Genomic DNA, 12,990 nt, shown 5'->3' with positions numbered 1-12,990 from the left:
CATTCGCCAGCATGCGCTCACACAGAGTCCTTCATGCTGCTCTCCCTCTGCCTGTCCGGGCTCACACACAAACCCCTCCCTCCCTTTCAGATGTTGAGAACAGAGCGGTGGAGAAAGAGAGAGGAATATTGAAAATAACCTTCACCTTGCCATCATAAGCCTGACAATCAATCAACAAGGAAAAATATTTTCGCTCCAGAGGAGTGCTGTGCGAGGCTAAGCGGCTAACTGACGTTAAGAGCGGAATGGCATTTTTCTGATCTTTTTGATGCAAGCTTGACAGGCATGGCTACAAACAGCAAGTTTGATGGCCTCCCAAAGTTTACTTAAATCCAGACCAGCAATTTTGATTACATCTGGCAGGGTTTTATACAGCTATGCTCTCATATGTTCATTATGCTCTTGCGGTACTATTCTACATCGTACTCAAAGAGCAAGGGTGGAAGGATATATAAATAAATCAGTATGAGGCGTGAAGCGTCTGAGCACGTTAAGAAAAGGTCCCTTTATGCAGAAGGCTTCGCTTTCTGGCTGGCCCGAGCAGCAGGGGAGCCTTGTCCTCACCCTGCAAAATGGGCCAGGCTCCAATTCTGCCATACGGACGGCCAAGTTGGCCTGTCACACGCATTTGGAGTCGGCAGGACACCACTGCCCTTGCTTCCAAAAAACGTCTTTTTTTTTCTCCTATTCTTGCTCTCGCTAAAAGAGCTGCAATGATATCTATTTGCACTCTGTTAACCTGGATCATCTTAAATTCTGTTTTATGTCAAAGTAAGTTTCCTAAGGGTTTTTTTTTATATCAAAGCTGTTTCCTAATACTCCAGAACTGTTGATGAGATTTTATACACGTGTGCCCTCAATTTATAAAAGTTCATCAATGAACTCAGAAATTAATTTGATCCTAAAAATCAGGCCTTTCAGGTATTACAGTTTAGCTTTCAAAATCCTCTGTGATACACATGTAAATTAACTCTGTCATGTCTGATGTAGACAGTTGATGTGACAACGATACAATGCCTGAATAATCCTCAAAATCAATCAATAAATCAATCAATTAATTATGGCTCCGCGGGAGGCTGCCCCACCTATACTGTATGTCTATACATAATACAGCATCAGCTTCTTTGAAAGCAAAATACAAAATCTATTTTTTGTGTCTATAGGACCCCCTTGAAAATGAGATGCTACATCTCAAGGGGCTATCCTTTCGATAATTTTAAATTCAATAAATTCAGATTCAAATTTTCGTATCTCAACTCAGTTCAACTAATTCCACATAGATTCAGACACTTGAAAACGGTAAAATCGACCGTAGCTAGCAATGGCACAATGGAAGTCACAAGCCTGCTGTTATTCAATCATTCTCCAAAACAAGCCATTGTATTCAAAAAGGGGTAGACAGTGCAGTTCTGTGTTGCTGACTAAGAGACCCCTTGCGGGCTGATTTGAAAGACGAGCGGAGCCACTCACCCGGGACTTCTCCTCCAGCCTGGTCATCATGACCACGGTGGCGGCCCTCTGCTCCCAGACCATCCTCCAGAAGTCGCCGAAGGTCTCGGGCAGTGGGCCCTGCGTGGCGATGTACGCGTTCTGCTTGCGGTAGCCGTCGATATAGTTGGCGTTGATGTAGTCGCTGCCCATGAAGCCTGAATACAACAGAGCAGGGAAAAGAGAGCACGCTTATGACATCATGCAACGTACCAACACCAGCGTGATACTGGCCGTTGCACCGTTTCACAGTCAACACTCTTAACGTGCAGCAGAACCTCAAAGTAACGGACTGACCAGCTGACCGACTGCGTTATGAAACGGGAAGTAGCAAATGGAATTATGATTTATCAACATCAAGACCTTGCTTCAGCACTGATGCAAAAATTATTGATATTCAAGTATTGCACTGAAACAAGGCACACGTTCCATTCATAAAAAATAGATAAAAGGGCGTGTTTTAGCAGTATTGCTAAAGAATAAAATACAGGGAAATGTGTTGAAAGGGCTAGAACAATTCTTTTTTTAATGTTGAGTATTTTAATGTCACATTATGACTTTATGTTTATAAGTTACAAACATTTCAAGAATTTCAAAAACACCCTCTATCAATGCATTCATATCTCAGAGCTTCTACTGTAGAATACAAAGGAACAGTTCATAAATAAATGATGTGACATTATGCCTATATTACAATACAGACTTCAAGTGACAGCTACTCTGACACTAATGATATTAGAGTAATAAAACAAGCTGTTCTTTTGGGGACTAAAACTCTGGATTTTCATATTCTGTCTGACAAGAAATGTATTTTGTGCTATTTCTCAGGCTCACAATATGCCTCAAAGTCCCCTCGAATAAATACAAAGTACTGTTCTTCCTCAGGGTCTTTCAACACATTTATTTAGTTTTATGAATTCTGAACAAATGAGTTATGCCTAAAAATAGCAATGGTACTGCTCAATCCATATCCACTTGTTTATTCCACTGAGGCGTACATGCCAACAATCATACCAAAACAGTTTCTGAGCTAAGCACGATACCCAAGCTGGTGCTCCCCAAAAAAGGCTTTACTTAAGTAACTTGTCTAAGTATTATGGAATCTGGGACAACAATGGGAACATTATCACCTCCTCTCATGACAAACCCCACAACTCCTATGCTACAATCAGAGGATCTGATACTATTCCTCAGGTACTAAAATAGGGGAGATAGGACAGTACTGAAAAGTACTGGGAACAGGTGTCAGAAAATTCAAAAGCTCAGTAAACAACATCTTTTCGACAACAGTTTGGTGTTGATTAGGAGTCTAAAAATAACATGGGAGGGGTGAAAACAAAGCAGCTGGCACAATAAGGAGGGCGCTAACGCTATATTCCATAAGCCGCAGAGCGATGGCGCCGGTCCTGCTTTTGTCACATCGAAGGCAAAGGGGATCGTTGCGTGCCCGAACTGCTCCGTTGCTGAGACTAATGGTGAAATCACTGTAGTGTAAAATGACAGTTTTTGAGTTGATTAATTTATTCATGATTCGGTTTTTCACCGATTCCTTTCGCATATTGGTCTTTTTCACACATCGTCCACTGGGCTGTTCCGAACTGTGAAGCTCAAAATAAATGCATAAATAAACAAGCAAACAATCTAAATAAATAAATATCGCTGAATAGAAAAGCTTGGCTAAGCTTCCCGTCTTATAATACTCAAGACTTTCAGGTAGGGAAAACTGAATATTCTTCATGTCCAGTGTCTCAGTAGTCAGACACACAGCGCTACAAGATGAACAGTGAAAATGTACTTTACGTATAGACTCCTACTTTATATGCTATGTGTGATTATGCCGTAGTCTATGACATCTTTGGAAATGGGGAGGAGTCTCTTACCTTCGACAGGCGAGAGGACAACCCGGGAATGGTCGTAGGCGATGACGTTGGCGTAGCGGTTCTTGGGTTTGTTCACCTCCAAGTTGGAATGCTCCCAGGTGAACTGCTGGCCAGGATCGATGGACTAGAGACACACACACACACACACACACACACACAAAACACAGATTTTACTACATCCATACATCGCTCTTGGTAGTGGTGAGAGAATGAATTATCATAGGATGGCGGAGCATCCATTATTGGGATCAGTGCTGCAGTCAGTGAGAGCCAGAGACTCTCCCCAAGGGGGCTAGACCAGCCTCACGCAGACAGGATAAAGCCAGCTCCGCTCTGCATACAGGAAGTGGGAACAGATAATCCATCCCCTTGTTAGGATAATTTCGTATTCCATTACCATTCTGTACTCGCTTTCAGGTGACAATGCCTTCCTGAACCTGGCATAAAGGATGGTCACATTTAAGCTTTGAAGATGCAGGCAGCGGGGCTAAATAAAGCTGCTAAGCATATTATGTATACATTCTATCAATAGCCAATAAAAGAACGTTGAACATTAAGGGAGCCAATGACTCATTGAAAATGATCAGTGGGTTACCTCAAAATGACCATATAATTACCATTCTACGTATATAGTGTAAGACAGAACATGACACAAGCATTTAGTCAGGTTTACAGAGAAGGCCAGGGATGATGAGTCCTAAAAAAGCACATGTATAGGCTGTTGCCTTCATGTATAGGTTCATGTATTGCCTTCATGTTTTTTTATTTATTTTAATTTTATAACGACAGCACACATTGACAACGACATTCCTGCCCTCAACAAGAATGCTTCTAAGCCTTCTGTTTCATCTAGCCAATGGGCTGCGAGTTTTTTTTCAGTGTAATTTCTATGAGCACCAGACTTTGGGTATCCAAGGTCAGAGATATAAAAATATGCAAAGATTTCCATTATTGCACCCACACTTGCACATCTACGAACCCTTCAACCATACACGGGGTATCACAAATATGCCAATGACTGAGATTGTCCAGAATGAAATGAGCTTTTCCATTTCACTGTGAGCACACATTTGGCGAAATCTGGGAGTAAGTGATGGGAGCCGAAAGAATGCATTTCAGTATATATGCGCGTTCAGAGCATATGAGAGACCGCGTTCGTGTAAATGAGATATTTAAACGCACTGTACCTTCTGGCAAGATGCCAATAACTGTGTGAAGATTAACCTCCAAGCATTCAGTTGAATGTTTTATGTACACACCTTGCCTCTCCCTAACCCCCCCCCCCCCTCCCCCTCCATGCTAAATCATTACTCAAGGGGCCTGCAGCTCCAGGAGAGCTGCCCTGGTGAGAGGTGATTCATCAAACGAATAATAAAATGCAAAGCTGAGCCCTAATTTAAATTCTGTCTTTTATTTTTGGAAAGAGTAACTGGAACTCTGACACCCTGAATCTGCGCGTGTCTGGGCTCAGTGTGTCTCTGCTTTCTTTGCCTCTGCTCCGCGCCTCATCTGTCTCCTGCGAGACAGGAGGACGGTACTGCTATGCGGTACCAGTAATGCTGCGAGGCCACGTGTTTCTGTCAACAGTGAACTCAGTTTGTCTTCACAGCCAACCGCACTCTCTTTAGTTCCGCTCTTCCATTTATTCATGTTTGGTGTGGTTTGGAATGTGAAACTACACACCTCTGCTGAGGTTAAAATGTAAAATACCTTTTTGCTAAGAGAGAGAGAGAGATTATTGAAGGGAAAATGCTCACTTCAATTAAATATACATGTTATACGATAACCGTGAGGTAAACCACTGATCCATTTTTCAGAGCACAGTCCCCAGAGCTCTAGAACTCCATTGGGGAAGACTGTGGTCTTTACCAACAGCTCTCAGGCCACAAAGTGAGGGGGTGTGAGGTTAATGCCCTCCCTTCCAACTCAGTGTAATGCTACCTCTCCTCCTCAGGCGGCTCCTACACGCCACTCCACTACTCCTCCCTTACTCCACTCTTCCTCTCCGCTCTTCTCACTCCCACTCTACTCCAGCACACCTCCATTCCTCCCCAGTCCCTCACCTCGTATTCCTGCGAAAGCTTGAGGTTGTCGTTGGCCTTCAGCAGCTCGGTGTGTTCGGCTAGCTCCGAAATCGGGATGGGAGGGTGATTCATCATACCTGTTCAGAGGATGGAAAGAATGAGAGAGAGAGAGAGATAAAGAGACAGAGAGAAAGGGAGAAAGAGATATGTGGGGGAAAGGTGGGATTAAAAAAGTGTGAGAAGTCCGGCAGGTGATACTATAGACCATCAAAACAAATATGAAAAGCAAGGCCACAGAACATGAGGAGGGAGGAATAAAACACAGAAGAGTCTGGTACAGTACATGGGACACGTGTGAGCAGCACCCGCAGTGGGACAGTGAGACACATACACACACGCCACCTGCATGGCGGCTCGCGTGACGCAGACGCAGTCAGCAGTCCGAGTGGCATTAATGAGTGACGCAGACGCAGTCAGCAGTCTGTGAGGCTTTAATGGGTGACGCAGACGCAGTCAGCAGTCTGTGAGGCTTTAATGAGCAGACGCAGACGCAGACGCAGACAGCAGCCAGGCCAGGGCTCTCGTATCTTTTGCCATTCAGCTTACCGAGGGGGCTCAGCTCACAAACGGTTCGGAACACAGAGTCACTAAGCGGTACGTACTCACCACCCTCAACAAAAACCCCTTTCCAGAGAGCCTTGTCAAAAACGAGGAACCCTCTTTTTAGCATTGAACAAGGTTGTTTTAAAATTCATTTTAAAACTTAACAATATTTTTGATGCAAATTAACAAGGTATTCAGATACATATTATAAATACCCGTCTGATAAATTTTCTGATACGTTATGGCAATCCTTTAAGTGAGATCATAATGTCTTTTCAACTACGAAAAATCAGTTATTTTGTTCCATACAGTTATAGTTTTATAAAATAAACTGGAATTGTACTAATCATGGAATAAAATCTATTTCTAAAGACACTTCACTTTTTATAGACAGAGCACTAAATTGGATCATTTTAAATGTACCACACGTACAATCTAACTTTACCAAGAAAAAAATGCACTGCAATCCAGTTCCGTCACAGATAATGCTAACACTTCAACACTATCGACTTCCTGCCTTCTCAAACATCCGCTCACTGACAACCGACACAACATGACACTGACAAACTAGCTGTGCTTTGACTCAAGGGGGTGTATTTTACTTTCCTCTTGGGAGTTCATGCACTAGTACCAACAGCTACAAAGCAACACAAGCAAAGTGTTGTATACATTTAATCTCAGCATGTTACCATGGTAATATACATGGGGTAAAAGTAAGTATGAGTGCATTTTGGCACACTTCACCAAAAACATTAAGGGGGGGTGGTTCCGGGGGTTGGGGGTGACTTGAGCCCTAGCCTGGGGATGGGCACAGTGACCGAGACAAAGGCGCCGCAGTGATGGAAAGGCGTGGCCTGGAGGTGCGGCACAGTGACAGACAGGTGCCGCGTGGAGTTCCCGGACCTCTCGCTGACCCCATCAGGCAGTCAAACATGCATGACCTATTGCACATTCCATACAAGAACAATCAAAAGGCATGGAGCACGAAGCGCTCTAGGAAGGGAATATAGACTAAAAAAAAAAACTGTGTGCTGGATTTTGAACTGAACTGTCATGTCCTTCCTTTGCAGAGCACATTTATATTTTTTGAGTAATTATGATAGCTTGCCTTCAGTCAGCAATGTCCTTTGATCTCATTTTGATCAAAGGTAATTGAGCATACAAAATGAGCATAATCACATTTACTATAATGTATCTCCCTTCTGGTTTGCCTTGATGAAACAAAATATCCCTTTTCCAGTCCACAGCTGAACCTGGCTGGCTGGCTGGCTCAGATTAGCTTCCAGGTTATTTTTACGGTCTTTCTTGTCTGGCCAACTGGCTCAGATTCCAGGTCATTTTGCGATAACTTTTGCATCCAGTTGACCCGGGTTAGCTCAGCTCATACTTGGAGTTATGGATGGAAAGGAACACACCAACATTGTTCATTACAGTTCATACATAAACCGTACATATAGTATGGGGTCTAATTTTTCAGCCAAGGGCAGGCAGATGTCTTCATCCTGCCCTGTACAGGAAAATTTGTAAAAATGGAATCTGACTCTAGAAAGCGTTCTTTTAGTTCTGACGATACGGACCCATGACTTCAGCTGATCATATTTTAATAGAATTGTATTTTGCACATAAGTGGCCATTGTCAGATGCAGGAAATGTCATTAACAAAGCCCACTAGATAATAGGATACGATGTCAAATGACCAATAAGTAAAGCCACTTAAAGTAATGAATGAATCAACAGTCAACCCAATATATTGCCTTCACAAGGCAAATGATGAAAAATCCCTCAACCTCAATTTTGACCACCTTATTTGTTATTTTAAACAGGACAGCAAGCAACAGACCTGTAGCTAAGTGCTGTATGTTCTGTGAAATAACAATAAACACCAGAGATGATAAGAGGTACAGTATGCCAGCATAGGATAGCACATACATTCCCAAAGGCTTTTCAACTTACGGTTTTCACCGTTGCCATTTCATAATAAACTACTCAGAATCCCTTGCTACTATCTACTCCTCAAAAGAGTTTGTATGAAATGATCTTCGTGAAAACTTATGAATCAGATCTTTTTAGTTTCAAGTTCGTAAATTGCTCATATAAATTCAAAGAAAAAAATTATTCATTGAGCTAAATCAAACGAATGATTCATTTACATACTGTTTAAATATAAACCTAACATCAACTATCAAACATATTAAGTAACAGATCAAATGAATCTTGAATGCATTCGCATGCTATTGTGGCAATATGCCTGACCATAGTTTTCGTAACCTAGCTTGAGATGAGGGTGTTCTAGACTTTAGACTCACACACACACACACCAATGCCAGAGCATTACATTAGGCTTGTGTTCCCAGGATTGCCCCATTGATGTGTTATAATCGTTGATACTCATTCAATCAAAGACCACGTACGGTACATGACAATGATGGCACCACTGTCAGTTCTTTGTGTTCAACAAACCCCTCAGATAAAACGCTAATGAAATACTGAATGTATCTGGTACTGAGCACACCCGCCACGTACAATTTTATGGTCACATACTGTAGATCTGTGATGATAAGAACTTGAACAAAATGGCATGTGCTAAATATCAGATGTTATGTATCCACGTAAAAACCCTTAAATCTAGATTCCTGCTCATCTCCTCCGCTGCATTGCTCTGGGTTACGAAAGTTGAAGATGGCAAACTGCTGATTGCTCTCATCTTGACACAGGCTTTGAACTGCTAGTGCAGTTACGTGACAGCCTGTCGCAGGGTAAGTTGTCATCCCCTCCCTACACCGTAAGAGAATGCCCCCAGACAGGCCCCTCTCTGTGCGCTCTACTCAGAAAAACAGATTTGTCTGTATTTGCGAAAACATGCAAATTGCAACGTACCAAGGCAGAAAGCAGAAATGGCCTATCCTTATGAATATGCAGATTCATAAACCAAGCCATCACAGACTGTATCACACGGCTAAAGGATATACAATAACAAGAACCGCCACAGCGGAAACCTCATAGCGCGCCAGAAACGTCTGGTATTTTCCCCCCATCCAATATCCTTCACCTTGATATGAAGCTGTTGTTTTCTCAAGCAATCAAGAGAAGATCAATGAATGAGGGGAAACAAATTGGGCTCCAATTACACGTTTCCAATCTCACGTTCCCCGCGGATTTCAGCAGCACAGCCCTCCGATAATGGCCCCGGAACACTGAGAGTGCATTTGCATACATTTATTTACATGAAAACAGAAAGGGCCAAATTGACTGTAAGAGAACTCCCCCCCCCCCCCGCCCCCCTCTTCTTGTTTTTTTTTCTAGCACTGGAAAGGACAGATGAAAAGCCTGTTTGTTCTTAGGTGTTCATTTAATTGATTTGCCTCATTATCGTTACCGCTTCGAATTTCAGCTCAGGTTGAAATTAGAGTGCTGGGGTGAAAGGGGGAGGTGAAAGGGGGAGGAGGAGAGACGCGGTTCTCCTCCACGTTCGCGGCAGCTGCAGAGCTCGCGCGGTGCAGTAATGAGCAGCCAGAAGCTTGTGAGCAAAAGTCAGACCAAATGAAGCAGACCGCGGGACCTTGGTGCTCTACTGGTGAAAAATACAGGGGGAATAAAAGAATGAAAAAAAAAAAAACAAACAAACAGAGTGGTGAGTGGCACAGTGCTGCTTCTTAAACAAAATGCAAAGTGGAAAAAAACACAAGAACGCAAACTCGTCGGGACTAACTTTCATTGTCAAAACCAGGTTCGCTTACAGGACTGCTCAGACCAGAATCTGTGAAGAACAGCAGACATAAAAAACATAGATGGTGAAAACAAATTATGGCACAATAGTAAGGCCGGCACAGCACTGAAGACACAAAAAAAATGAATTTAGAAAATTATGAGAGCCTTCCACTAGAGCACAATGCAAGCATTCAGGACTGGGAAAATTGGCGCGTACGATTTGCGCTGAGGCTCGGACCCTCCTCCAACTGGCCCACAAACCAGCTGAACCAAGGAAGAGGACCGCAGTGTGACAAAAGCGTATTCTCAAGAGTAGGCACCATGTTCCAACTGCACTGTCAAGAAATAAACAGGAGCGCCAAATGCGGCTAACCAAGGGCTTGGATGAAGTCTGGAAGGACCCGGCCATTTAAGAAGACTCGCGGGAAACGCAACGTGCACCGGAGCGGTGGAGCAGGAGCTATTGTTGATAAGCTGCTTAATTAAAAAATAAAAAAAAATAAAAAAGCACTCTGAAAAAGGGTTTTCCCCACACTCACTGCCGCCTCTCCCGCTCTCTCATACATCTGCCTTGTCGGGGCTTTGGAAGGGAGAAGCTCCCCTTCACCCCCCGGGGTAATGCATCAGAGTCAGCCAGGCGAAAATCGAGGGTGAGTGGTTAAAGCCCTCCTTGTTAACCGCATTCTGTCAGCCTGCCCACGTCTCCTCCTGCGGTCTCCATGGCGCGGCCGCGGGGCGGAAGGGTAGGCCGCAACCGGCCCGGCCGCCGTTTTATCTTGCGCCGTCGCAAACAACCTCAAACGGTGCGAAAAAAAATAAATAAATAAAAAAGCCTTGCTGCTCCTGACAACGGCGCGCCTACCCTAGTTACGGGGAACCCGGCGAGGAACGGGCGACGAACAGCCGTCGTAAATACGGCCTGTCCCATTAAGGAGCGCCGCCCTTTTAAATACTTGTAAAACAGGAAATTAAACTAAATGGGCTCGGTCTTAATTGGGAGGGTCGAGCGGATCGAATCCTGCGCGGGACGACGGCTCGAACGGACGAGCGCGGAATCTCTCCCGTATTTCACCGGCGACAATGATTCATTAAAGGATGTGGGGCGGGTCCACAAATCTTCCGTCTAAAGATGCCATCCATCAAAGGCTGAGGGGACATTCTGCCTCCAGGAATCATGGGAAAGCACGGCAGTTAAATGGATGGCTGGGATGTTAGAGAATGGAGGGGGGCTGGGGGGCGGGGGGGGGGGGGGGGGGTAGACGGTTCCGGCTCATGGGCGAGCTGACAGCTCACTGTAATTTCTCCCAGATCAGACTGCAGTCTCTGAGAGTCAGTCATCAGGGCTGAGGAACCTCTGGAAAATGGACTCAAAGACAGTAAAGACAATATATAGAGGGGACGGTGGGGTGAGGGATGCGAGGCAAGGGGAGGGGGGGGGAGGGGCATGGGGGTGGGAGGGGGATGGGTATTGCGAGGAGAAGGCTAGAAGACAGAATAACCAACATGTGTGGAAATGAATCTGCAGTACATCTCAACAGGTTAGAGGGGGGCAGATAAACAGAGAGAACGCATGACTGTCATATGGACAAACACACACATGATCTTTATTTAATGCCTACCCGTGGCACTCTTCAGGCATAAAGATTCATGCCATATGCTAAGAGCTGCCAGGTGCTTCTCTGAGCGTAGTGAAGTGTGGTCACTTGAAAAATGGCACCTATTAGCGAATGGAAGTGTTGCAATTGCTCACTGTACTGTTTAATTAGCTCAAAATGGCACTTTAAATGAAATTGTTGGAGCAAACTGTAAATGGTATTACGGCATTCAGCAGAGCTGCAGAAAGTTGTAAACAGAGCGTATGTCAACATTTTTACAGGCCATCACTCGTGCCTGTAGTGGAATAAAAAGAAGCATGATAGTACGCTCACTTTTCAGTCATTGTTTCTACACCCCTGAAAACACTGTAATCACAAATTTAAGGCATCAAGTGGATGATTCTCAGCCTGCAATAAATGGGTTCTTTCAGGTCTATCGAGTTATTTTTTTAAATTTCCAATAAGGTTTGATTTTGCTGGCTGGGATCCAGCTGATATGCTTCTCTTTCAAATGAGTGTTGTTTTAATGGAATAAAACGTGGTCTGATGTGAATGACGATGACAGCTGTGTAATCTCACTCAACATGGCCAGATGGAGGCCAGGCCATATAGTCAGGATAGAAGTGCATTAGGAGAGTTTGAAGGGGAAGGACAGCACGGGGACATGTTTGGAGGGGACGCTCAAAACGTTGGAGGGGCATTTCATTGCAAGCAAATCATGAAGTTGTAAAGGAATGATTGGCTATAGCTGAATCAAGAGTTAAAATTCAACCACTGTGACCAAACCTCTGAAAATGTCCCTCTAGATTCAACTTTATGTGCTGTTCCAAACTTCTAGCAAGAGCCAGTTCCAACCATTGCTCTCCCTCCTGTCTCCCCTCTGACATCATCCCCTACCTTCCAAACATTCCCTGAATGTACTGCTCTTCAACCATCCCTCCGGACTCTTGTATTTTCTTATCTCCACACTTGTATTTTCTGTTCAGAACACTTCATTCTGGACATTTACACATTCACCTCTCTACACATCCCCCTGGACTCATGCATATTGTCCCCTCCGAACTTCCCTCCGGACTGTATAATTTTGTTGGCCTTAAATACCCCATCTTTCCAAATGGCAGTCAATTCCCGTGGCTGCCTCTGTGATGTTTATCGTATTTCCCATCAGTTGTTCTGGCAGTCGTAGCTTATCTGATGAAGATAACTTAAGAGAAGTAATGAATGAACAGTGCAGAGGGGGAAATGCAGGTGATCGATACCTTCAGGGCCGTTGGTCTTACGTCTTGCATTGATATTTTCTCCGATGCATTCACACATTGCACAGTGCCACTGTATTAAATTTATTGCTATTGTACGCATCAGCTGCCAATCTCAGACTTAAGAGAGATGGGCAGAATGCTTGCTGACCTGCCTTGTTGCGGTAATAGTTCGGAAATGTATCACATCTACAGCAGGACTGTACGAATGAGCACGGGAAAGTCTGTGCGTTTGTACCTGGGGTCTGGAAGTTGATGCGCCTCATCTCAACGGGGTCAGTGGGATGGTGCGGCACGATCTCGATGTTGTTCAGGGGGCATTTGTTGCGAGGTTCTGCGTCCTTCCGTTTGCTGCTTCAGGGACGAAATAAGAGAAGAGCCATCAAGAGACTAAAATGATGGCAAAAAGACAGAAAAGCTGAGATTTCGCAAAAAC

General features: G+C 44.1%; 1 protein-coding gene across 27 annotated transcripts in view; it reads right to left on the bottom strand.

The window, feature by feature from the left end:
• The window catches only part of LOC118229204 (receptor-type tyrosine-protein phosphatase S-like), a 193,063-nt gene that overhangs the window by 16,876 nt on the left and 163,197 nt on the right, over positions 1–12,990 (bottom strand). For 10 of the 27 annotated variants that reach the window (XM_035420955.1, XM_035420954.1, XM_035420960.1 and 7 more), the window contains 5 exons: positions 12,793–12,908; positions 9,705–9,752; positions 5,432–5,529; positions 3,369–3,492; positions 1,471–1,646 (listed from right to left, as the gene is read on the bottom strand). In XM_035420955.1, the coding sequence (XP_035276846.1) occupies positions 1,471–1,646; positions 3,369–3,492; positions 5,432–5,529; positions 9,705–9,752; positions 12,793–12,908 (562 nt within the window). The remainder of the gene's footprint in view (positions 1–1,470; positions 1,647–3,368; positions 3,493–5,431; positions 5,530–9,704; positions 9,753–12,792; positions 12,909–12,990) is intronic. The other 17 variants (XM_035420970.1, XM_035420971.1, XM_035420972.1 and 14 more) reach the window with 3 other exon arrangements.

This window comes from Anguilla anguilla, chromosome 6, assembly GCF_013347855.1.
Source record: "Anguilla anguilla isolate fAngAng1 chromosome 6, fAngAng1.pri, whole genome shotgun sequence".
Classification (NCBI taxonomy): Eukaryota; Metazoa; Chordata; class Actinopteri; order Anguilliformes; family Anguillidae; genus Anguilla; species Anguilla anguilla.
This window is presented reverse-complemented; position numbering and strand designations above follow the sequence as displayed.